Source organism: Crinia signifera, chromosome 2 (assembly GCF_055691185.1).
Source record: "Crinia signifera chromosome 2, ASM5569118v1, whole genome shotgun sequence".
NCBI classification, from domain to species: Eukaryota; Metazoa; Chordata; class Amphibia; order Anura; family Myobatrachidae; genus Crinia; species Crinia signifera.
This window is the reverse complement of record NC_139218.1, coordinates 402,667,824-402,695,600: the sequence shown is the minus strand read 5'-3', so window position 1 is coordinate 402,695,600 and position 27,777 is coordinate 402,667,824. Positions and strand designations below refer to the sequence as shown.

At 52.9% G+C, this 27,777-nt stretch overlaps 1 protein-coding gene across 1 annotated transcript in view; it reads right to left on the bottom strand.

The window, feature by feature from the left end:
- Nucleotides 1-392: 392 nt before the first annotated feature.
- TRIM3 (tripartite motif containing 3) overlaps nt 393-27,777 on the bottom strand; it is a 47,557-nt gene continuing 20,172 nt past the window's right edge. Inside the window, exons 7-12 of the mRNA XM_083170617.1 lie at nt 26,354-26,457; nt 26,100-26,267; nt 25,809-25,989; nt 15,972-16,042; nt 11,085-11,225; nt 393-9,743 (exon numbers count right to left, since the gene is read on the bottom strand). Of these exons, the coding sequence (XP_083026743.1) occupies nt 9,591-9,743; nt 11,085-11,225; nt 15,972-16,042; nt 25,809-25,989; nt 26,100-26,267; nt 26,354-26,457 (818 nt within the window). The 3' untranslated portion in view covers nt 393-9,590. The remainder of the gene's footprint in view (nt 9,744-11,084; nt 11,226-15,971; nt 16,043-25,808; nt 25,990-26,099; nt 26,268-26,353; nt 26,458-27,777) is intronic.

Below are 27,777 nucleotides of genomic sequence, written 5' to 3'. Positions count from 1 at the left end.
CTGACACCCCCACTCCCCCTTTCCCCGAACTCATCAATGACCTTGTCCTCCTACATCTCCCCTGCTGCCTCTTACCACGTCTTAGTAGCTGGACCCATATTGCCAGCATATGGGTCATTCCTACAGGGCCCAGCTTCCACCAATGTCCCAGGTTGTCTTTCATGGCCCTGCAGGTTTGCAGTATTAGTGCATATCTCCCCCGTGGAGTCCACCATGAAGTTCTCCTCATGCAGGGTCCTCCAGTGATAAATGCAGGGTCCTCTGTCCAACATCTGACACTGAGCAGAAACTGGAACAATAACCCTAAACCAACCAATGTTCTGGTATAGCCAAGCCCGGTACTCCGCCCCAACCAGATGCTGGGATGGAACCGTATGAGCCTGGGCACAAACAAATGGGTCCTACACCGTAGAAGTGGAGGAGATCTGGGTGTGGCAATAGCCCACAGATACAATAGAAGATGCTTTGTATTTTGTGGGTTTGTACCACACGGCTCTCACTGCAGGCATCAGATGGTGGGACTGTCCCCCATGCAGCAGCCCCAGCACTGTGTTCCTGGGAGCAGGAACGTGAGAACATCGACTCCTATAACAGACGCCACTAATGGGAGGTAATGGAGATAAAATGTGGGGGTACAACAGCAGTAACCAGGCTGTGGGGTGGTGTGACAAGGGTTTATTTGCAGCGAGCTGTTCAATCCGGACTCCCATATAAAGTGTATAATACAAGGGTCCAAAATTCAGGACCTGAAAATAGATACACAAGTCCCAGCATCGCCTCAGAATCTCACACTCCCATTGTCTCCTAAACCGTCTTTCATTACTCTTACTCACATGCCCCACCACACTGTAACACGTTACCCCCTTCCCAAATTCCATACGGTCTACTAATCTTCTCAGCAATCCTTGATCACACTTACCGAAAAAGAGCCAAGAACAATCCACATTCTCTAGTTCAGTGGTTCTCAAACTCGGTCCTCTGGACCCCACACGGTTCACATTTCCCAGGTCCCCCGGCAGGTGCACAGGTGCACTCATTACTCACAGACACATTATAAAAGAGCCACAGGTGGAGCTAATTACTTCACTTGCGATTCTGTGAGGAAACCTGCGAAACATGCACTGTGTGGGGTCCTGAGGACAGAGTTTGAGAACCTGTGCTCTAGATTCATTCCCCAAATGTCATTTTATAAATCCCACTTGTGCTTTTTTAAAACCTGTAGAGACAGCTAGTGTAAGGTACTAGTGAGGAACCGGATGCTTGTAGTCATAGACCATCCAAGCTGGTGGCAGGTACTAGTGAGGGACCATACAGAGTGGATGACCTCTGGCTAGGAAGATCCGGTTCCTCACTAGTGCCTGACATCACTCAGTCATGGACCATCCATACTGATGCCAGGCACTAGCGAGGAACAAGACGCTCATAGCCATAGACCATCCACACTGATGCCAGGCACTAGTGAGAGACCGGACACTCGTAGCCATAGACCATCCACACTGATGCCAGGCACTAGTGAGAGACCGGACACTCGTAGCCATAGATAGACCATCTACACTGATGCCAGGCACTAGTGAGGGACCGGACACTCGTAGCCATAGATAGACCATCCACACTGATGCCAGGCACTAGTGAGGGACCGGACACTCGTAGCCATAGATAGACCATCCACACTGATGCCGGGCACTAGTGAGGGACCGGACGCTCGTAGCTATAGATAGACCATCCACACTGATGCCAGGCACTAGTGAGGGACCGGACACTCGTAGCCATAGATAGACCATCCACACTGATGCCAGGCACTAGTGAGGGACCGGACACTCGTAGCCATAGATCATCCACACTGATGCCAGGCACTAGTGAGGGACCGGACACTCGTAGCTATAGATAGACCATCCACACTGATGCCAGGCACTAGTGAGGGACCGGACACTCGTAGCCATAGATAGACCATCCGCACTGATGCCAGGCACTAGTGAGGAACCGGACACTCGTAGCCATAGATCATCCACACTGATGCCAGGCACTAGTGAGGGACCGGACACTCGTAGCCATAGATAGACCATCCACACTGATGCCAGGCACTAGTGAGGGACCGGACACTCGTAGCCATAGATCATCCACACTGATGCCAGGCACTAGTGAGGGACCGGACACTCGTAGCCATAGATAGACCATCCACACTGATGCCAGGCACTAGTGAGGAACCGGACACTCGTAGCCATAGATCATCCACACTGATGCCAGGCACTAGTGAGGGACCGGACGCTCGTAGCCATAGACCATCCACACTGATGCCAGGCACTAGTGAGGCACCGGGCACTCGTAGCCATAGATAGACCATCCACACTGATGCCAGGCACTAGTGAGGGACCAGGCACTAGTGAGGGACCGGACACTCGTAACCATAGATAGACCATCCACACTGATGCCAGGCACTAGTGAGGGACCGGACGCTCGTAGCCATAGACCATCCACACTGATGCCAGGCACTAGTGAGGGACCAGACGCTCATAGCCATAGACCATCCACACTGATGCCAGGCACTAGTGAGGAACCGGACGCTCATAGCCATAGACCATCCACACTGATGCCAGGCACTAGCGAGGAACCAGACGCTCATAGCCATAGACCATCCACACTGATGCCAGGCACTAGTGAGGGACCAGACGCTCATAGCCATAGACCATCCACACTGATGCCAGGCACTAGCGAGGAACCAGACGCTCATAGCCATAGACCATCCACCCTGATGCCAGGCACTAGTGAGGAACCGGACACTCGTAGCCATAGACCATCCACACTGATGCCAGACACTAGTGAGGAACCGGACACTCGTAGCCATAGACCATCCACACTGATGCCAGGCACTAGTGAGGGACCAGGCACTAGTGAGGGACCGGACACTCGTAACCATAGATAGACCATCCACACTGATGCCAGGCACTAGTGAGGGACCGGACACTCGTAGCCATAGACCATCCACACTGATGCCAGGCACTAGCGAGGGACCAGACGCTCATAGCCATAGACCATCCACACTGATGCCAGGCACTAGCGAGGAACCAGACGCTCGTAGCGATAGACCATTCACCCTGATGCCAGGCACTCATAGCCATAGACCATCCACACTGATGCCAGGAACTAGTGAGAGACCGGACACTCGTAGCCATAGACCATCCACACTGATGCCAGGCACTAGCGAGGGACCAGACGCTCATAGCCATAGACCATCCACACTGATGCCAGGCACTAGCGAGGAACCAGACGCTCGTAGCGATAGACCATTCACCCTGATGCCAGGCACTCATAGCCATAGACCATCCACACTGATGCCAGGAACTAGTGAGAGACCGGACACTCGTAGCCATAGACCATCCACACTGATGCCAGGCACTAGTGAGGAACCGGACACTCGTAGCCATAGACCATCCACACTGATGCCAGGCACTAGTGAGGGAACGGACGCTCTTAGCCATAGACCATCCACACTGATGCCAGGCACTAGTGAGGAACCGGACGCTCGTAGCCATAGACCATCCACACTGATGCCAGGCACTAGTGAGGGACCGGACACTCGTAGCCATAGACCATTCACCCTGATGCCAGGCACTAGTGAGGGACCAGACACTCATAGCCATAGATAGACCATCCACACTGATGCCAGGCACTAGTGAGGGACCGGACGCTCATAGCCATAGACCATCCATACTGATGCCAGGCACTAGTGAGGGACCGGACGCTCATAGCCATAGACCATCCACACTGATGCCAGGCACTAGTGAGGGACCGGACACTCGTAGCCATAGACCATCCACACTGATGCCAGGCACTAGTGAGGGACCGGACACTCGTAGCCATAGACCATCCACACTGATGTCAGGCACTAGTGAGGGACCGGACGCTCATAGCCATAGACCATCCACACTGATGCCAGGCACTAGTGAGGGACCGGACACTCGTAGCCATAGACCATCCACACTGATGTCAGGCACTAGTGAGGGACCGGACGCTCATAGCCATAGACCATCCATACTGATGCCAGGCACTAGTGAGGGACCGGACGCTCATAGCCATAGACCATCCACACTGATGCCAGGCACTAGTGAGGGACCGGACACTCATAGCCATAGACCATCCACACTGATGCCAGGCACTAGTGAGGGACCGGACACTCGTAGCCATAGACCATCCACACTGATGCCAGGCACTAGTGAGGGACCGGACGCTCATAGCCATAGACCATCCACACTGATGCCAGGCACTAGTGAGGGACCGGACACTCATAGCCATAGACCATCCACACTGATGCCAGGCACTAGTGAGGGACCGGACACTCGTAGCCATAGACCATCCATACTGATGCCAGGCACTAGTGAGGGACCGGACACTCGTAGCCATAGACCATCCACACTGATGTCAGGCACTAGTGAGGGACCGGACGCTCATAGCCATAGACCATCCACACTGATGCCAGGCACTAGTGAGGAACCGGACACTCGTAGCCATAGACCATCCACACTGATGCCAGGCCCTAGTGAGGGACCAGACACTCGTAGCCATAGACCATCCACACTGATGCCAGGCACTAGTGAGGGACCATCCACACTGATGCCAGGCACTAGTGAGGGACCGGACGCTCATAGCCATAGACCATCCATACTGATGCCAGGCACTAGTGAGGGACCGGACGCTCATAGCCATAGACCATCCACACTGATGCCAGGCACTAGTGAGGAACCGGACACTCGTAGCCATAGACCATCCACACTGATGCCAGGCCCTAGTGAGGGACCGGACACTCGTAGCCATAGACCATCCACACTGATGCCAGGCACTAGTGAGGGACCGGACACTCGTAGCCATAGACCATCCACACTGATGCCAGGCACTAGTGAGGGACCGGACGCTCATAGCCATAGACCATCCACACTGATGCCAGGCACTAGTGAGGGACCGGACGCTCATAGCCATAGACCATCCACACTGATGCCAGGCACTAGTGAGGGACCAGACGCTCATAGCCATAGACCATCCATACTGATGCCAGGCACTAGTGAGGGACCGGACGCTCATAGCCATAGACCATCCACACTGATGCCAGGCACTAGTGAGGGACCGGACGCTCGTAGCCATAGACCATCCACACTGATGCCAGGCACTAGTGAGGGACCGGACACTCGTAGCCATAGACCATCCACACTGATGCCAGGCACTAGTGAGGAACCGGACACTCGTAGCCATAGACCATCCACACTGATGCCAGGCACTAGTGAGGGACCGGACACTCGTAGCCATAGACCATCCACACTGATGCCAGGCACTAGTGAGGGACCGGACACTCGTAGCCATAGACCATTCACCCTGATGCCAGGCACTAGTGAGGGACCGGACACTCGTAGCCATAGACCATCCACACTGATGCCAGGCACTAGTGAGGCACCGGACACTCGTAGCCATAGACCATCCACACTGATGCCAGGCACTAGTGAGGGACCGGACACTCGTAGCTATAGACCATCCACTCTAATGCCGGGCTCTAGTGAGGCACCGTACCTCACGCACCTTAACCATCTACTCATATGAAAGACAGATGTCACATTCAGAGTAGACCCAGTTCAACCCACACTAAAATTGCCCTGCTCCATACTGCATTGCTCATTGTGTTCATCCTCTCACACTACAGTCACCAGAGACTCCGCTTTCTCCCTCGCCACCCCTATCCCGGTCCTACAGGGTAACCAGGAATCACAGCGATCATTATATCCATGGTTAGTCAGCTCCCGTCCCCGCGTCATTACTCACTACAGATGCTGGTGGTACGTATGTGTGGCTCGGCGAGAGGCGTTACATTCAGAATGTGAATTCATTAAACAGTGTATATAAAATAAAATATCATTAAAAAAAATAAAATAATACAAATACAAATGGCAAAAAACAAGTAAAAAAAACACGATATGCAGACTGAAAAGGCGTAAATCCCAAACATTGGCGGGTCCTCATCACGGCACAATGATGTGCCCCCTGCAGGGTCACTTACCGGAGGCTGCACATGTCACTTCATACGTGTACGAAGGTCCTATATACTGGTACAGGGAAGGAGAGAGGGGACAATGTCCTGTAGGGGGGGTGAGGCGGAAGGTCCTATAACCTGGCAAGGAAGGAAGGAGAGAGGGGACTATGTCCTGTGGTGGGGGTGAGGGGGAAGGTCCTATACCATGGTAAGGAAGGAAGGAGAGAGGGGACTATGTCCTGTGGTGGGGGTGAGGGGGAAGGTCCTATACCATGGTAGAAGGAAGGAGAGAGGGGACTATGTCCTGTGGTGGGGGTGAGGGGGAAGGTCCTATACCATGGTAGAAGGAAGGAGAGAGGGGACTATGTCCTGTGGTGGGGGTGAGGGGGAAGGTCCTATACCATGATAGAAGGAAGGAGAGAGGGGACTATGTCCTGTGGTGGGGGTGAGGGGGAAGGTCCGATACCATGATAGAAGGAAGGAGAGAGGGGACTATATCATGTGGTGGGGGTGAGGGGGAAGGTCCTATACCCTGGCAGGGAAGGAGAGTGGGGACTATGCCCTGTGGTGGGGGAAAGGGGACTATGCCCTGTGGTGGGGGAAAGGGGACTATGCCCTGTGGTGGGGGAAAGGGGGAAGGTCCTATACCATGGTAGAAGGAAGGAGAGAGGGGACTATGTTCTGTAGGGGGGTGAGGGGGAAGGCCCTATACCCTGAAAGAGGGGTGGAGATAGGGGACTATGTTCTGTAAGGGGGTGAGGGGGAAGGTCCTATACCCTGGCAGGGAAGGAAGAAGAGAGGGGACTATGTCCTGTGGTGGCGGTGAGGGGGAAGGTCCTATATACTGGTACAGGGAAGGAGAGAGGGGACTATGTCCTGTGGTGGGGGTGAGGGTCCTATATACTGGTACAGGGAAGGAGAGAGGGGACTATGTCCTGTGGTGGCGGTGAGGGGGAAGGTCTTATATACTGGTACAGGGAAGGAGAGAGGGGACTATGTCCTGTGGTGGTGGTGAGGGGGAAGGTCTTATATACTGGTACAGGGAAGGAGAGAGGGGACTATATCCTGTGGTGGTGGGGAGGGGGAAGGTCCTATATACAGGTACAGGGAAGGAGAGAGGGGACTATGTCCTGTGGTGGGGGTGAGGTTCCTATATACTGGTACAGGGAAGGAGAGAGGGGACTATGTCCTGTGGTGGTGGTGAGGGGGAAGGTCCTATATACTGGTACAGGGAAGGAGAGAGGGGACTATATCCTGTGGTGGTGGGGAGGGGGAAGGTCCTATATACTGGTACAGGGAAGGAGAGAGGGGACTATATCCTGTGGTGGTGGGGAGGGGGAAGGTCCTATATACAGGTACAGGGATGGAGAGAGGGGACTATGTCCTGTGGTGGTGGTGGGGGGAAGGTCCTATATACTGGTACAGGGAAGGAGAGAGGGGACTATGTCCTGTGGTGGGGGTGAGGTTCCTATATACTGGTACAGGGAAGGAGAGAGGGGACTATGTCCTGTGGTGGTGGTGAGGGGGAAGGTCCTATATACTGGAACAGGAAAGGAGAGAGGGGACTATATCCTGTGGTGGCGGTGAGGGGGAAGGTCCTATATACAGGTACAGGGATGGAGATAGGGGACTATGTCCTGTGGTGGCGGTGAGGGGGAAGGTCCTATATACTGGTACAGGGAAGGAGAGAGGGGACTATGTCCTGTGGTGGGGGTGAGGTTCCTATATACTGGTACAGGGAAGGAGAGAGGGGACTATGTCCTGTGGTGGCGGTGAGGGGGAAGGTCCTATATACTGGAACAGGGAAGGAGAGAGGGGACTATATCCTGTGGTGGCGGTGAGGGGGAAGGTCCTATATACAGGTACAGGGATGGAGATAGGGGACTATGTCCTGTGGTGGCGGTGAGGGGGAAGGTCCTATATACTGGTACAGGGAAGGAGAGAGGGGACTATGTCCTGTGGTGGGGGGAAGGTCCTATATACTGGTACAGGGAAGGAGAGAGGGGACTATATCCTGTGGTGGCGGTGAGGGGGAAGGTCCTATATACTGGTACAGGGAAGGAGAGAGGGGATTATGTCCTGTGGTGGCAGTGAGGGGGAAGGTCCTATATACTGGTACAGGGAAGGAGAGAGGGGACTATGTCCTGTGGTGGGGGTGAGGTTCCTATATACTGGTACAGGGAAGGAGAGAGGGGACTATGTCCTGTGGTGGCGGTGAGGGGGAAGGTCCTATATACTGGAACAGGGAAGGAGAGAGGGGACTATGTCCTGTGGTGGGGGTGAGGTTCCTATATACTGGTACAGGGAAGGAGAGAGGGGACTATGTCCTGTGGTGGCGGTGAGGGGGAAGGTCCTATATACTGGAACAGGGAAGGAGAGAGGGGACTATGTCCTGTGGTGGCGGTGAGGGGGAAGGTCCTATACCCTGGTACAGGGAAGGAGAGAGGAACCTATACGGTGAAAGGGCTGGTGGCAGATGTATAGAGGCGCTTATACCTAAGTTGGGGGGGACAATGCTGTATCCTTTGAAAGGAATGGTGGTGGGATGTACAGAAGAACCTGAGCCCTAGCCAGAAAAAACAGTGAAGTGGTTGGGGGTCCTATACACTGAGATCCATGTAGATATAGCCCTGACACAGTCTGGAACCCTGCAGGGGTCACAATATGAAATAAATGCTGGGAAACCCTGTAACTGCTCCATGTGGAGACCCTGTTTACCCTCCAACAAGTTACATTCAGGAGCTGCCACGCACCGGTCTCCTCATATCTTCTTGTATAAGTAGTAAGATGCCGGTTCCACCTTCGTGTAACTCCCAGCGTCCAGGAGACCTCTGTAGTGCAGCCATACAACCACGGGTGTCCATATACTGATGTACACAACGTCACCGCCTGCCAGTGGGTGTAAGTTCAACAGGAACCATTTCCAGTCAGTGCAAATATCCATGGGCAGCCATCTTTCCCACAGCAGCCAGGTGGCAGCCATCTTTCCCACAGCAGCCAGGCGGCAGCCATCTTTCCCACAGTAGCCAGGCGGCAGCCGTCTACCCCCACAGCAGCCGGGCGGCAGCCATCTTTCCTGTGGCAGTCATGTGGCCGCCATCTTTCCCACTGCAGCCAGCTTTGTGGTGGTAGACATCCACAGTGGTGCAGCTGGTTGGACCCATGGAGCAAGAGGCCAGTCATAAGTCTTTATGTAAGCGCCCACTTTGGCCTGTAAACATTGGTGTAAGGACCAGGGGATCTCCCAGCATTCCCTGCACGGATACACATTCAGCAGCCATCCTTAGTAGTAGATCGTTGGGATCGGGGAACTGCAACGACAAGAGCAGGGTCACCGGGAGAAGCAGAAGGTCGCAAGGAAGCATGGCGGCTCAGTAGACCTTATTGTGCTGAGCAGAAGTCATTTGGCAGAACACAGAAGGGTACAGCGGTGTTTACACGTTGCGCCTGGCACTAGGACAAGAACTGGCACTCGCGGCTTATAGAACAGACAGGAAGGAGACACCACATCAGGACGGACTGGGCAGGCCGCTGGCATGCATGTGGCAATGTGCCAGCCGTGGCTCCTTTCCCCACACCATCACTGGAGGTACCGGTAGACTTTGAAGCAATGGTTTCCGGAGTCAGCCACCACCACGTGACCATCGGAGGTGAGCGCCAGCCCCTGCGGCCCATACAGAGGATCAGCCATGGTGTTAATGTAGGATAAAAAGGAGCCGGAACTGTCAAACACCTGAGATGGGAGACAACGGAGTATGAGGAAGACGAGGAGAAGAGACGTTATTAGGATCATTCAGCATGGTCATCGGCATACATACAACGCAATCCCATAATGCTCCATGTCAGATACTATATCCCACCAATCACATGCCACCCCTGCTGTGCCCATGCCCACTCACACATACCAGGTAATACCCACTTCCTCATTCATCCTTTCTGCTCTTTCTCCAATAGGGTCAACTCCCACCAGATTCCATCCCCACCATATGACAAGCTCAGGACCTGCTTCAGTAGTAACGGGTGTGCACCACGATGCCGCCAAGTTACCACCACCCAGGAACGCCCACTTCTCCCTGCATGCACCAAGCCATCTCCCTGTTGCCACCCAGGAACGCCCACTTCTTCCTGCATGCACCAAGCCGTGTCCATGTTGCCACCCAGGAACGCCCACTTTTCCCTGCATGCAGCAAGCCGTCTGCATGTTGCCACCCAGGAACGCCCACTTTTCCCTGCATGCAGCAAGCCGTCTCCATGTTGCCACCCAGGAACGCCCACTTCTCCCTGCATGCACCAAGCCGTCTCCATGTTGCCACAAAGGAACGCCCACTTCTCCCTGCATGCACCAAGCCGTCTCCATGTTGCCACCCAGGAACGCCCACTTCTCCCTGCATGCAGCAAGCCGTCTCCATGTTGCCACCCAGGAACGCCCACTTCTCCCTGCATGCACCAAGCCGTCTCCATGTTGCCACCCAGGAACGCCCACTTCTCCCTGCATGCACCAAGCCGTCTCCATGTTGCCACCCAGGAACGCCCACTTTGCCCTGCATGCACCAAGCCGTCTCCATGTTGCCACCCAGGAACGCCCACTTCTCCCTGCATGCACCAAGCCGTCTCCATGTTGCCACCCAGGAACGCCCACTTCTCCCTGCATGCACCAAGCCGTCTCCATGTTGCCACCCAGGAACGCCCACTTCTCCCTGCATGCACCAAGCCGTCTGCATGTTGCCACCCAGGAACGCCCACTTCTCCCTGCATGCACCAAGCCGTCTCCATGTTGCCACCCAGGAACGCCCACTTCTCCCTGCATGCAGCAAGCCGTCTGCATGTTGCCACCCAGGAACGCCCACTTCTCCCTGCATGCACCAAGCCGTCTCCATGTTGCCACCCAGGAACACCCACTTCTCCCTGCATGCAGCAAGCCGTCTGCATGTTGCCACCCAGGAACGCCCACTTTTCCCTGCATGTGCTTCAGATAACCACTGTCACAATCAGGATACAAGCGCAGTAGCACCACTACATTCTCCTCTGCGGCCATTACTGCGGCAGCCTGTCCCAGCCATGACGTGGTCCCCACCTGAATACGGCTGTTGCCCCAGTCAGCAACAATAATGTTTCCATTTGAATCCACAGCAACTCCAGTGGGAGCGTTAAACTGGCCGTTCCCCTCCCCGTGGGAGCCGAACTTGTAGAGGAACTCTCCTTCGGCACTGTATACCTACAGGGGGGGCAGTGAGATAGAACGTTTTACATATCTGACCACACAGTATAATATATCTCACATGTCGGATACACCGGTAACACTCACAATATAATGTAGAGCAATGGCGCCCTCTACTGGTGGTAGAAAGACCCACGAATTATAGGGAAAGAGTAGCACATGGCTATGCCGGGAGCACTAGTTCTCCAATAACACAGAGGGTAGTGGTCAGGCTGCATGTGCTGGAAGTAGAGGACTACAGCCAGGTGCACTTAGTCCCAATAACTTAGCTTTGAAGGACAGTAGAAATACACAGGAACTAGAGAATGGTGTGGAGTAAATTAGGTGTCATTGTCATACATACAGAGATGGTGTAAAGGGAGAAGTCAAGGGGACAGAAACAAACCGTGGAGCACACCAGCAGTGAGAGAGAGGAGCGCGACGAAAGTGGTTGATGCATATCTAGTAGGGAGCGCGGCGATAGTGGTTGGGGCATATCTAGGAGGGAACGCGGCGATAGTGGTTGGGGCATATCTAGTAGGGAGCGCGGCGATAGTGGTTGGGGCACATCTAGGGGGGAACACGACACAAGCATTTGGGGCACATCTGGGAGGGAGTAGGATGCAAGTGGTTGGATCAGGACTAGGAAAGAATATGATGCAAGTGGTTGGAATAGGAGGAAAGTGGTTGGAGCCGATCTAGGAAGGAACGGAACGCAAGTGGTTTTAGTCTTGCATAAGTGGTTCCAGCATATGTAGGCGGAAGTGGGACCTAAGTGGTTGGAGCAGGAATAGGAGGAAAATGGGACATAAATGGTTGGAGCAGGTCTAGGAAGGAATGGGATGCAAGTTTTGGGAGTGGGACGTAAGTGGTTGGAGCATATCTAGGCTTAAGTGTGAGGCAAATGGTTGAAGCAGTACTAGGACGGAATGGGACGATAGTGGTTGGAATAGGACACAAGTAATTAGAGCGGGTCAAGGAAGGAAGTGGCTAGAGAATATATCTAGGATGAAGCTGGACATAAATGGTTGGAGCACATCTAGGAGGGAGTGGGACGTAAGTGGTTGGAGTAGGTCTAGGATGGAATGGGATAGAGGTGGTTGGAGTGGAACGCAAGCAGATGGAGCACGTCTAGGAGGAAGTGACATGTACAGATGGAGTAGCCATCAGCCTGCCTGATTGACAGATCTCATGTGCTGGATGGTGGACGGCAGCTCCATCTGACAGGGACACGCGAGCGTCTCACTCACTTGCGCTTCCCTGTCAGCAAGGCGTCGGGGAGCGGCTTCCCTGCCCATCTCCGCTTCAGTAAGATGGGCAGGGTGCGAGGGCAGAGCGGGCAGAGGGCTGCTACAGCCTCCAACAGGACGGTGCGCGCGAGCATCTCGTGTCGGAGGATGGCAGCTGGCAGCGATTGGTGATCGAATCACCAGGAGCAGCTCAAATGAGAGCTGCTCCAACTATAAGTGGTTGGAGCACATCTAGATGCTCCATATAAGCGGTTGGAGTGGGACGTAAGTGGTTGGAGCATATAAGCGGTTGGAGTGGGACGTAAGTGGTTGGAGCATATAAGCGGTTGGAGTGGGACGTAAGTGGTTGGAGCATATAAGCGGTTGGAGTGGGACGTAAGTGGTTGGAGCATATAAGCGGTTGGAGTGGGACGTAAGTGGTTGGAGCATATAAGCGGTTGGAGTGGGACGTAAGTGGTTGGAGCATATAAGCGGTTGGAGTGGGACGTAAGTGGTTGGAGCATATAAGCGGTTGGAGTGGGACGTAAGTGGTTGGAGCATATAAGCGGTTGGAGTGGGACGTAAGTGGTTGGAGCATATAAGCGGTTGGAGTGGGACGTAAGTGGTTGGAGCATATAAGCGGTTGGAGTGGGACGTAAGTGGTTGGAGCATATAAGCGGTTGGAGTGGGACGTAAGTGGTTGGAGCATATAAGCGGTTGGAGTGGGACGTAAGTGGTTGGAGCATATAAGCGGTTGGAGTGGGACGTAAGTGGTTGGAGCATATAAGCGGTTGGAGTGGGACGTAAGTGGTTGGAGCATATAAGCGGTTGGAGTGGGACGTAAGTGGTTGGAGCATATAAGAGGTTGGAGTGGGACGTAAGTGGTTGGAGTACAGTAATGCAAGTCTATACATACAGTTGTGCTCATAAGTTTACATACCCTAGCAGAATTTGGGATTTTCTGGCCATTTGTCAGAGAATATGAACGTTTCTCTCACACCATGGTTAGTGGTTGGGTGACGCCATTTATTGTCAAACAACTGCGTGACCCGGATCAAAAGTTTACATACCCCAGTACTTAATACCATGTATTGCCCCCTTTAACATCAATGACCGCTTGAAGTCTTTTGTGGTAGTTGTGGATGAGGCTCTTTATTTTCTCAGATGGTAAAGCTGCGCATTCTTCTTGGCAAACAGCCTCCAGTTCCTGTAAGCTCTTGGGCCGTCTTGCATGAACTGCACATGTGCGATCTCCCCAGATTGGCTCAATGAAAGTCAGGAGACTGAGATGGCCACTCCGGAACCTTCACTTTATTCTGCTGTAGCCAATGACAGGTGGACTTGGCCTTGTGTTTTGGGTCATTGTCATGTTGGAACGTCCAAGTACGTCCCATGTGCAGCTTCCGGGCTGATGAGTGCACATTTTCCTCCAGTATTTTCTGATAACATGCTGCATTCATCTTGCCATCAATTCTGACCAAGTTTCCAGTGCCTTTGTAGCTCACACATCCCCAAAACATCAGCGATCCACCTCCGTGTTTCACAGTAGGAATGGTGTACCTTTCATCATAGGCCTTGTTGACTCCTCTCCAAATGTAACGTTTACGTCCAAATGACTTTGTTCCACAAGTTTTGAGGCTTGTCTCTGTGCTGTTTGGAGTATTGTAGGCAGGATGCTTTGTGGCATTTGCGTAGTAATGGCTTTCTTCTGGTGACTCGACCATGCAGCCCATTTTTCTTCTAATGCCTCCTTATTGTGCATCTTGAAACAACCACAGCACTTTATTTCAGAGAGTTCTGTATTTCAGCTGAAGTTATTTGTGGATTTTTCTTTGTATCCCGAACAATTTTCCTGGCAGTTGTGGATGAAATTTTTGTTGGTCTACCTGATCGTGATTTGGTTTCCACAGAATCCCTCATTATCCACTTCTTAATTAGAGTAGGAACACTGCTGATTGGCATTCTCAATTGCTTGGATATCTTTTTATACATATATATCGTATTATACAGTTCAATTATCTTTTCCTGAAGATCCTTTGAAAATTTGGTACTTATTTCCTAGCACGGCGCCCATCGCATAAGATTGTATGCCTTAATTAAAGCATACAATCTTATGCGATCACATACAATTGAAAAGATTTTTAATTGTATGTACAATATTGCATCTTATGGATCTCATCTTATGGATCTTATGCATCCATGAGATCCATAAGATGCCTTAAGATAAAAGATCCATCAACACCAACCCGAAGCATGGCGAGCGCAGCGCGCCCCGCGAGGGGACGCATAATACATGTGAAGTAATGCGCGTCACCCCGCGGGGCTCGTCACACTATATAAAATCAACTCCACACCGACGTGGATAGTGGGGGTATGAAAAGGTCGGAGGACGCGTACCGCTGCGCTCGCCACGCTTCAGGTTGGCGTCAATAGTGGGGTGGCGTTAACAATGGGGGGGGGGGGGGCAGCAATTGAAATTGGGGTTTTGGGGGCTTTTTACATTGGAATCAATGTAAAATTGACACATTGATTCCAATGTAAACTTCTCGGCGATCGCATCGCATGCATCTTATGCCGCACAAACACATAAGATGCATGCAATGCTTGCGATATCAGCCCGACACATACAATGTAGATCGTGGGCACCGTGCTAGGATACCGAAAATTATTTTGCTTTCCCAATGACTCAGAATCCAGACATGTCAGTGCAGCACTGAATGAAAGATGCAAGGGTCTTTCAGGAGACCAGAAAGTCACTGACCTTTTATACATATACACACCGATTACAAGCAAACAGATTTGTGTCGACTTGTGTGCATGTTATCAGGCCAAAATCTCCAGGGTATGTAAACCTTTGATCAGGGTCATTTGGGAAGTTTCTGTTGTCATTATGATGTAAAAAGAGTAAACACAGTTGTGTGACAATAAATGGCGTCACCCAACCACTGACCATGAGTGACAGAAAAGTGTGAGAGTTATCATTCAAATTCTCTGACAAATGGCCAGAAGATCACACATTCTGCTGCCAGGGTATGTAAACTTATGGGCACAACTGTATATATCCATAGCAGAAATACATCATCATAAATAACACTTTTCTGATGCCATTGCCTGAGTGCATCATATACCAAATTAACGCTCTTGCTCTGTAGATGTGCAGTATTATTTTGGCGTTGTTATCAGCCACTTCATTTTGGAGTTATGAAGCAAAAAATCCACCAGCCATTTACAGTTCATCACCATTGTGCTCTGGAAAATATGACAGTTGGAGAACTCTCCCTGTGCACCTGCTAGGTGACCTGGAACATGTAAACTGCTGGGTGGTATGGAAACTGTGACAGTTATTTGCAGCCACCCACTAAGCAGGGATATTATGGGGTATTGTCTCCTAAGGGGTCAAACGTTCTACACAGCAAATTTTTACCCACTTGAATCCGGACACATCAGCTGGCATTAAGTTCAACTTCTAGGTACAGTACATTCATTAATATGCTAGCTGCAGTACAGAGCAGATTGCTGGACGGTAGACACTCACCTTTACAGAATGGTTGTGGAAATCAGTCACTATAATCTCATTCTTGTTATTAACAGCAACAAAATGAGGGCCTAAAACACAGCATATTCATGTATGTCAATTACTGGTAACATGACACAACATCAGCCTCACCCACCAACCTCCAAACCCACTGCCCAGCCTCGTCCACACACCCTACAAACCCACTGCCCAGCCTCACCCACACGCCCTACAAACCCACTGCCCAGCCTTGTCCACCCCACCTCCACTCTACCCACTGCCCAGCCTCACCCACCCGGCCTACAAACCCACTGCCCAGCCTCGCCCACACGCCCTACAAACCCACTGCCCAGCCTCGTCCACACACCCTACAAACCCACTGCCCAGCCTCACCCACACGCCCTACAAACCCACTGCCCAGCCTCGTCCACACACCCTAAAAACCCACTGCCCAGCCTCGTCCACCCCACCTCCACTCTACCCACTGCCCAGCCTCGCCAACCCGGCCTGCAAACCCACTGCCCAGCCTTGCCCATCCAGACTACAAACCCACTGCCCAGCCTAGCCCATCCTACCTCCAAACCCACTGCCCAGCCTAGCCCATCCTACCTCCAAACCCCACTGTCCAGCCTAGCCCATCCTACCTCCAAACCCCACTGCCAAGCCTAGCCCATCCTACCTCCAAACCCCACTGTCCAGTCTCACCCACCCTACAAACCAACAGCCCAGCCTAGCCCATCCTACCTCCAAACCCCACTGCCCAGCCTCGCCCATCCTACCTCCAAACCCCACTGCCCAGCCTAGCCCATCCTACCTCCAAAACCCATTGCCCAGTCTCACCCACCCTACAAACCAACAGCCCAGCCTAGCCCATCCTACCTCCAAACCCCACTGCCCAGCCTCGCCCACCCGGCCAACAAACCAACAGCCCAGCCTAGCCCATCCTACCTCCAAACCCCACTGCCCAGCCTAGCCCATCCTACCTCCAAAACCCATTGCCCAGTCTCACCCACCCTACAAACCAACAGCCCAGCCTAGCCCATCCTACCTCCAAACCCCACTGCCCAGCCTCGCCCACCCGGCCAACAAACCCACTGCCCAGCCTCGCCCACACGCCCTACAAACCAACAGCCCAGCCTAGCCCATCCTACCTCCAAACCCACTACCCTACCTCCACTCTACCCACTGCCCAGCCTCACCCACCCAGCCTACAAACCAACTGCCCAGCCTCACCCGCCCTATCTCCACTCTACCCACTGCTCTGCCTCACCCACCCGACCTAGGAACCCACTGCCCAGCCTCGTGCACTTGGCCTAGAAACCCACTGCCCAGCCTCGTGCACCTGGCCTACAAACCCACTGCCCAGCCTCGCCCACCCGGCCTACAAACCAACTGCCCAGCCTCGCCCACCTGTCCTACAAACCCACAGCCCAACCCATCCTACTTACAAACCCACTTCCCAGCCTCACCCACCATACCTCCACTCAACCCACTGCCCAGCCTCACCCGCCCGGCCTACAAACCCACTGCCCAGCCTCACCCACTTGGCCTAGAAACCCACTGCCCAGCCTCGCCCAACCGGGCCTACAAACCCACTGCCCAACCTCACTTGCCCTACCTCCACTCTACAAGTGGAGTACCCCAGGGATCTGTACTTGGACCAGGGCTTGTTAATATCTTTATTGGTGATATTGAAAATGGAATTGAGGGTAAAATGTGCCTTTTTGCAGAGGATACAAAAGGTATGCAACAGGGTAGACCCACCAGGAGGGGTAAAACAAATGATTGATGATCTAGGTAGATTAGAGGAATGGTCAAGAGCATGGCAACTACAGTTTAATGCCAAAAAATGCAAAATCATGCACTTGGGTTGCAAAAATCCAAAGACTAAATATAGTATAAATGGCACTATAATGGAAACTACTGAGGAAGAGAGGAATCTAGGTGTCACTATTTCAGGGGACTTAAAAGCAGGTAGGCAATGTAACAAAGCAATGAAGAAGGCAAGTCAGATGCTTGGTTGCATAGGGAGAGGTATCAGCAGTAGAAAGAAAGAAGTAATAATGCCACTGTATAGGTCATTGGTACGACCTCACCTAGAGTATTGTGTTCAGTTCTGGAGGCCATATCTCCAGAAGGATATAAATACATTAGAGACTGTACAAAGAAGAGCAACTAAAATGGTGCATGGCCTACATCACAAAACGTACCAGGAAAGACTAAAAGATCTTAATATGTATACTTTAGAGCAGAGAAGGGAAAGGGGGGACATGATAGAAACTTTCACATATATCAAGGGCTTTAACAAGGTACAGGTGGGAGACATTCTTCACAGGAAGAGGAGCAGCAGAACACGAGGACATGCACTGACACTAGGGGGAGGAAGGTACAGGTGGGAGACATTCTTCACAGGAAGAGGAGCAGCAGAACACGAGGACATGCACTGACACTAGGGGGAGGAAGGTACAGGTGGGAGACATTCTTCACAGGAAGAGGAGCAGCAGAACACGGGGACATGCACTGACACTAGAGGGAGGAAGGTACAGGTGGGAGACATTCTTCACAGGAAGAGGAGCAGCAGAACACGAGGACATGCACTGACACTAGGGGGAGGAAGGTACAGGTGGGAGACAATAGTCACAGGAAGAGGAGCAGCAGAACACGAGGACATGCACTGACACTAGAGGGAGGAAGGTACAGGTGGGAGACATTCTTCACAGGAAGAGGAGCAGCAGAACACGGGGACATGCACTGACACTAGAGGGAGGAAGGTTCAGGTGAGAGACATTCTTCACAGGAAGAGGAGCAGCAGAACACGGGGACATGCACTGACACTAGAGGGAGGAATGTACAGGTGGGAGACATTCTTCACAGGAAGAGGAGCAACAGAACACGAGGACATGCACTGACACTAGGGGGAGGAAGGTACAGGTGGGAGACATTCTTCACAGGAAGAGGAGCAACAGAACACGAGGACATGCACTGACACTAGGGGGAGGAAGGTACAGGTGGGAGACATTCTTCACAGGAAGAGGAGCAACAGAACACGAGGACATGCACTGACACTAGAGGGAGGAAGGTACAGGTGGGAGACATTCTTCACAGGAAGAGGAGCAGCAGAACACGAGGACATGCACTGACACTAGAGGGAGGAAGGTACAGGTGGGAGACATTCTTCACAGGAAGAGGAGCAACAGAACATGAGGACATGCACGGACACTAGAGGGAGGAAGGTACAGGTGGGAGACATTCGTCACAGGAAGAGAAGCAGCAGAACACAAGGACATACACTGACACTAGAGGGAGGAAGGTACAGGTGGGAGACATTCTTCACAGGAAGAGGAGCAGCAGAACAGGAGGACACGCACTGACACTGGAGGGAGGAAGGTACAGGTGGGAGACATTAGTCACAGGAAGAGGAGCAGCAGAACACGAGGACACACACTGACACTAGGGGGAGGAAGGTACAGGTGGGAGACATTAGTCACAGGAAGAGGAGCAGCAGAACACGAGGACACGCACTGACACTAGAGGGAGGAAGGTACAGGTGAGAGACATTCTTCACAGGAAGAGGAGCAGCAGAACACGAGGACATGCACTGACACTAGGGGGAGGAAGGTACAGGTGGGAGACATTAGTCACAGGAAGAGGAGCAACAGAACACGAGGACATGCACTGACACTAGGGGGAGGAAGGTACAGGTGGTAGACATTAGTCACAGGAAGAGGAGCAGCAGAACACGAGGACATGCACTGACACTAGAGGAAGGAAGGTACAGGTGGGAGACATTAGTCACAGGAAGAGGAGCAACAGAACACGAGGACATGCACTGACACTAGAGGGAGGAAGGTACAGGTGGGAGACATTAGTCACAGGAAGAGGAGCAACAGAACACGAGGACATGCACTGACACTAGAGGGAGGAAGGTACAGGTGGGAGACATTAGTCACATGAAAAGGAGCAGCAGAACACGAGGACATGCACTGACACTAGAGGGAGAAAGGTACAGGTGAGAGACATTCTTCACCGGAAGAGGAGCAGCAGAACACAAGAACAGGCACTGACACTAGGGGGAGGAAGGTACAGGTGGGAGACATTAGTCACAGGAAGAGGAGCAGCAGAACACAAGGACACGCACTGACACTAGGGGGAGGAAGGTACAGGTGGGAGACATTAGTCACAGGAAGAGGAGCAGCAGAACACGAGGACACGCACTGACACTAGGGGGAGGAAGGTACAGGTGGGAGACATTAGTCACAGGAAGAGGAGCAGCAGAACACGAGGACACGCACTGACACTAGGGGAAGAAAGGTACAGGTGGGAGACATTAGTCACAGGAAGAGGAGCAGCAGAACACGAGGACACGCACTGACACTAGGGGAAGGAAGGTACAGGTGGGAGACAGTCACAGGAAGAGGAGCAGCAGAACACGAAGACACGCACTGACACTAGAGGGAGGAAGGTACAGGTGGGAGACATTAGTCACAGGAAGAGGAGCAGCAGAACACGAGGACACGCACTGACACTGGGGGGAGGAAGGTACAGGTGGGAGACATTAGTCACAGGAAGAGGAGCAGCAGAACACGAGGACATGCACTGACACTAGAGGGAGGAAGGTACAGGTGGGAGACAGTCACAGGAAGAGGAGCAACAGAACACGAGGACATGCACTGACACTAGAGGGAGGAAGGTACAGGTGGGAGACATTAGTCACAGGAAGAGGAGCAGCAGAACACGAGGACACGCACTGACACTAGGGGGAGGAAGGTACAGGTGGGAGACATTAGTCACAGGAAGAGGAGCAGCAGAACACGAGGACATGCACTGACACTAGAGGGAGGAAGGTACAGGTGGGAGACATTAGTCACAGGAAGAGGAGCAACAGAACACGAGGACATGCACTGACACTAGAGGGAGGAAGGTACAGGTGAGAGACATTCTTCACCGGAAGAGGAGCAGCAGAACACAAGGACAGGCACTGACACTAGGGGGAGGAAGGTACAGGTGGGAGACATTAGTCACAGGAAGAGGAGCAGCAGAACACAAGGACACGCACTGACACTATGGGGAGGAAGGTACAGGTGGGAGACATTAGTCACAGGAAGAGGAGCAGCAGAACACGAGGACACGCACTGACACTAGGGGGAGGAAGGTACAGGTGGGAGACATTAGTCACAGGAAGAGGAGCAGCAGAACACGAGGACACGCACTGACACTAGGGGGAGGAAGGTACAGGTGGGAGACATTAGTCACAGGAAGAGGAGCAGCAGAACACGAGGACACGCACTGACACTAGGGGGAGGAAGGTACAGGTGGGAGACATTAGTCACAGGAAGAGGTGCAGCAGAACACGAGGACACGCACTGACACTAGGGGAAGGAAGGTACAGGTGGGAGACATTAGTCACAGGAAGAGGAGCAGCAGAACACGAGGACACGCACTGACACTAGGGGAAGGAAGGTACAGGTGGGAGACAGTCACAGGAAGAGGAGCAGCAGAACACGAGGACACGCACTGACACTGGGGGGGGGAAGGTACAGGTGGGAGACATTAGTCACAGGAAGAGGAGCAGCAGAACACGAGGACATGCACTGACACTAGAGGGAGGAAGGTACAGGTGGGAGACATTAGTCACAGGAAGAGGAGCAACAGAACACGAGGACATGCACTGACTAGAGGGAGGAAGGTACAGGTGGGAGACTTTAGTCACAGGAAGAGGAGCAACAGAACACGAGGACATGCACTGACACTAGAGGGAGGAAGGTACAGGTGGGAGACATTAGTCACAGGAAGAGGAGCAGCAGAACACGAGGACACGCACTGACACTAGAGGGAGGAAGGTACAGGTGGGAGACATTAGTCACAGGAAGAGGAGCAGCAGAACACGAGGACACGCACTGACACTGGGGGGAGGAAGGTACAGGTGGGAGACATTCTTCACAGGAAGAGGAGCAACAGAACACGAGGACACGCACTGACACTAGGGGAAGGAAGGTACAGGTGGGAGACAGTCACAGGAAGAGGAGCAGCAGAACACGAGGACACGCACTGACACTGGGGGGGGGAAGGTACAGGTGGGAGACATTAGTCACAGGAAGAGGAGCAGCAGAACACGAGGACATGCACTGACACTAGAGGGAGGAAGGTACAGGTGGGAGACATTAGTCACAGGAAGAGGAGCAGCAGAACACGAGGACATGCACTGACACTAGAGGGAGGAAGGTACAGGTGGGAGACATTAGTCACAGGAAGAGGAGCAACAGAACACGAGGACATGCACTGACACTAGAGGGAGGAAGGTACAGGTGGGAGACTTTAGTCACAGGAAGAGGAGCAACAGAACACGAGGACATGCACTGACACTAGAGGGAGGAAGGTACAGGTGGGAGACATTAGTCACAGGAAGAGGAGCAGCAGAACACGAGGACACGCACTGACACTAGAGGGAGGAAGGTACAGGTGGGAGACATTAGTCACAGGAAGAGGAGCAGCAGAACACGAGGACACGCACTGACACTAGAGGGAGGAAGGTACAGGTGGGAGACATTAGTCACAGGAAGAGGAGCAACAGAACACGAGGACATGCACTGACACTAGAGGGAGGAAGGTACAGGTGGGAGACATTAGTCACAGGAAGAGGAGCAGCAGAACACGAGGACATGCACTGACACTAGAGGGAGGAAGGTACAGGTGGGAGACATTAGTCACAGGAAGAGGAGCAACAGAACACGAGGACATGCACTGACACTAGAGGGAGGAAGGTACAGGTGGGAGACATTAGTCACAGGAAGAGGAGCAGCAGAACACGAGGACACGCACTGACACTGGGGGGAGGAAGGTACAGGTGGGAGACATTCTTCACAGGAAGAGGAGCAACAGAACACGAGGACATGCACTGACACTAGAGGGAGGAAGGTACAGGTGGGAGACATTAGTCACAGGAAGAGGAGCAACAGAACACGAGGACATGCACTGACACTAGAGGGAGGAAGGTACAGGTGGGAGACATTAGTCACAGGAAGAGGAGCAGCAGAACACGAGGACATGCACTGTTAGTAGGGGGAGGATGGTACAGGTGGGAGACATTCTTCACAGGAAGAGGAGCAGCAGAACACGAGGACCTGCACTGACACTGGGGGGGAAGGTACAGGTGGGAGACATTAGTCACAGGAAGAGGAGCAGCAGAACACGAGGACACGCACTGACACTAGCGGGAGGAAGGTACAGGTGGGAGACATTAGTCACAGGAAGAGGAGCAGCAGAACACGAGGACACGCACTGACACTAGGGGGAGGAAGGTGCAGGTGGGAGACATTCTTCACAGGAAGAGGAGCAGCAGAACACGAGGACATGCACTGACACTAGAGGAAGGAAGGTACAGGTGGGAGACAGGTCACAGGAAAAGGAGCAGCAGAACACGAGGACACGCACTGACACTAGGGGGAGGAAGATTCAGGGGAAAAGTGAGGATGAATTTTTTCACAGAAAGAGTAGTAGATAAGTGGAATAGCCTCCCATCAGAGGTGGTAGAGGCAAATACAGTAGTACAATGTAAACATGCTTGGGATAGGCATATTGATATCCATACAAAGAAATAAGGATAAAATATTGTTTGAGGCAATATATTTAAAAAAGGGGCAGACTAGATGGGCCAAGCGGTTATCTGCCATCAAATTCTACGTTTACACGCTGCCCAGCCTCACCCACTCTACCTCCAAACCCATTACCCAGCCTCCCCCATCCTACTTTCAAACCCACTGCCCAGTTGCACTCATCCTACCTCCAAACCCACTGTCCAGCCTAATCCATCCTACCTCCCCCCTTCGCTCACTGCCCAGTCTCATACATTCAGCCTTTAATCCCACTGCCCAGCATCACCCACCCTACCTCCAAACCCACTGCCCAGACTCACCCATACAACCTCCACTCTATCCACTGCACAGCCTCACCCCATCTCCAAAACCCATGCCCAGCCTCCACTCTACCCACTGTCCAGCCTCACCCACCCTACCTCCAAACCCCATTAACCAGCCTCCCCCATCCTACTTCTAAACCCACTGCCCAGCCTAATCCGTCCTACCTCCCTCCGCACACTGCCCAGCCTCACCCACCCTACCGCCAAACCCACTGCGTAGCCTCACCCATCCAGCCTTAAAACCCTCTTCCCAGCCTCACCCAACCTACCTCAAAAGCCACTACCCAGCCTCCCTCATCCTACCTCTGCTCACTGCCCAGCCTCACCCAACCTACCTCCAAACCCACTGCCCAGTCTCACCCATCCTACCCCCCTCCGCTCACTGCCCAGCCTCACCACCTTCACACCCCCTGCCCAGCCTCACCCACCCAATCTCCAAAACCACTGCCCAGCCTCACCCACCCAACCTCCACTCTACCCATTGCCTAAACTCACCCACCCAATCTCCAAAACCACTGCCCAGCCTAACCCATTAGACCCCCCCCCTGCTCACTGCCCAGCCTCACCAATCAGGCCTTCAAACCCATTGTCCAGCTTCACCCACCCTACCTCCAAACCCATTACCCAGCCTCCCCATCCCACTACCAAACCCACTGCCCAGCCTCACCCACCCTACCTCCAAACCCACTGCCCAGCCTCACCCATCCTACCTTCACTGTAATACAGCAACCTTCAACTCTGTAGACCACCGACTAACCCACCCCTCTCCCCAATGCTGCTGCCACACTTTCATACTTCCGCACTTTTGCCCCTCTCTTGCTAATCCTCCCCAAAACTGCCTCCCCCTTTATAATTCGTCATAAGCACTCCCCTACAAAGCTGTTGCCCCCTTTTTGTTTAGCTACATCTCCAAATGTCCCGCCACTCTCCCACCCATCAGCCAATGACCTCCACACTCCCTCCTGTCAGCTAGTGACCCACAGCACAGTTACACATATTCTGGATCAGTCTCCACCAACATCATGAACCAGACTCATCGCCCCTTCCCCCATACAGTGTCTGCGTACCATCGCACTCCCCCTCTCCAGACTCCACCCACTGCCTACCATCGCACACCCCCTCTCCAGACTCCACCAACTGCCTACCATCACACCCCCCCCCCTCGCCAGACTCAACCCACTGCCTACCATCGCACACCCCCTCTCCAGACTCCACCAACTGCCTACCATCACACCCCCCCTCGCAAGACTCCACCCACTGCCTACCATCGTACACACCAACGCCAGACTCCACCCACTGCCTACCATCACACACACCCACGCCAGACTCCACCCACTGCCTACCATCACACACCCCCTCTCCAGGCTCCACCCACTGCCTACCATCGCACAACTCCTCTCCAGACTCCACCCACTGCCTACCATCGCACACCCCCTCACCAGGCTCCACCCACTGCCTAACATCGCACCCGCCCCTCTGCAGGCTCCACCCACTGCCTACCATCGCACACCCCCTCTGCAGACTCCACCCACTGTCTACTATCGCACACCCCCTCTGCAGACTCCACCCACTGTCTACAATCGCACACCCCCTCTCCAGGCTCCACCCACTGCCTACCATCGCACACCCCCTCTCCAGACTCCACCCACTGCCTACCATCGCACACCCTCTCCAGACTCCACCCACTGCCTATCATCGTACACCCCCTCGCCAGACTCCACCCACTGCCTAACATCACACCCGCCCCTCTGCAGGCTCCACCCACTGCCTACCATCATAGCCCCCGCTCCAGACTCCACCCACTGCCTACCATCGCACACACCCACGCCAGACTCCACCCACTGCCTACCATCACACCCGCCCCTCTGCAGGCTCCACCCACTGCCTACCATCGCACCCCCCATACAAAGTTCCTCTTTTCAGCCACATCAGCTGCTAATTACCATCCAGGGTTCCTGCTAAGTGCTTGTCTCCTGGACCACGACCTCCAAATCTCCCCACTAGTTTTCCATTGGACTGGAAGATGAAGATGCAACAGGACTTGTTATCCACCACGATGAGATGGCCATTGCGGTCTACGGCCACTCCTTTGGGACCCATCAGACGACCAACACCCACTTTGTTCTAGAAGCAGAGGAGGAGAAGCGAGTAAGAAAACATTGAGCATGTACGGGGAGCGGTCGCTGGGACACAGAAACAATGACGTTCTCCTCCGCTCTGTGCTCCTCAACTACCTTGAACTTGCCCTCTGGTGAGAAGATGCTGACCCAACGATTGTCATAATCTGCCACGATAATGTCACCATTCATGTCCACTGCCACACCAGTGGGGCGCTGCAACTGTCCTGGCGATCTCCCCCGGACCCCAAAACGCAGCTTAAACTGACCCTCATTTGAGAAGACCTACAGCAGAGATAAAAGCAGAGGAACATCAGGAACCCTAAGAGAAGGGGTGACGGGACGAGCAGAAGACTGAGGCACAACATTACCTGTATACACTGATTGTTACTGTCCGCCACCACGATGCGATTGTTACTGGATGCAGAGATGCCCTGTAGGTTGGAGAATTCCCCTTTTTCTCGGCCACGGGACCCTAAGGAGGAACAAGTCATGAGAAACAGACGCTCTGTCCCTACACGGTCTCCTCTTTATACTGCCAGCTGCTGACTATAACGGTACAGTCCCAATACCGGATCAGCCAATGCCCCACTTCTGCTAACCTAGTTACCCCAATCCACGGTCACCTAATGGCCTGGAAACTGTGGCTTCCTGGGATATTCACCAGCATCTCAGCTAGGACTAATGGGCCCCATACATCAGCAATTAATTGTGACAATCCTGAGATCTGGAGATAATTGCCACAATTAATTTTAGATGTGTAGGCTCCCCCTTTTGGCAATCCCAATCAAAAATGAATAGGGATCGCCAATCGATTGCTTAATCAGATTTTTAAACATGCTTAATAATCTGGTATTATCTGCGGATCTTTTTTATATGTGTGGGCATTCCCAATTCGTCTTCCTCATCTATTTACATTATGAACAGCAATCGATTGGGCAATTTCCAGATATGAAGATGCAATCTTTAGATGGAAAAATCTGCCGATCACTGAAATAAATCTGTAATGTGTGGGCAAAGTCAGATAGATTGTAAAATCCATTTATCTGGCAAAAATATCCCTGGATCTGGAAAATCCATTAATTGCGATTGCTGATGTATGGGGCCCATTACACTGGGTACACACACAGGCGTTTCCTGCTGACTACATACAGGTCACATCGGGGGGGGAAGAGTCCTGTAGATACCCCTAGCAGTGACGCCAGGGAGCCTGTCCCCAACACCCATCCTGCCCCCTCATGCTGACCCGTACCCCAGCACCATTCCTTCATCCTAGAAGTATCACTATAACACAGGGGTTCCCAAAGTCTTTGAATCACAGCACCAAAGCATCAATGTTTTCACGGTACCTTTAGTCTAGGTTTCTCATTGAGAAAGTCAGAAACAAATAATCAGATAAATAAATAGTGTTTATATCTCATCCTTAGGATCAGTTATGTGGTAATGGACAGGATTCCCTTCTGTTTGTCCACAATTTTATTATAATGGACATAAATAGCTTGAATTGGTCCTGGAGCACCAACCCAGGGCACCCCTGCAATCCACCAAGGCACCCCAAGGTGCCACGGCACACAGTTTGGGAACCACGGCTATAACATACACCAGACTCTAGGCACCATGGGCCACAGGACACTTGCAGGGGTACCTCGGATCGGTGGTCCAGGACCAAACCATATGAATTCTGGGCAAACGGATCAGGCACATGTGGACAACCAGAGGCAGGGATGCGCCATTTACCTCATTTCACCCAACTTTGCAGTGAGGAATGCACAAAATATCACTTTAGTTATTGCCG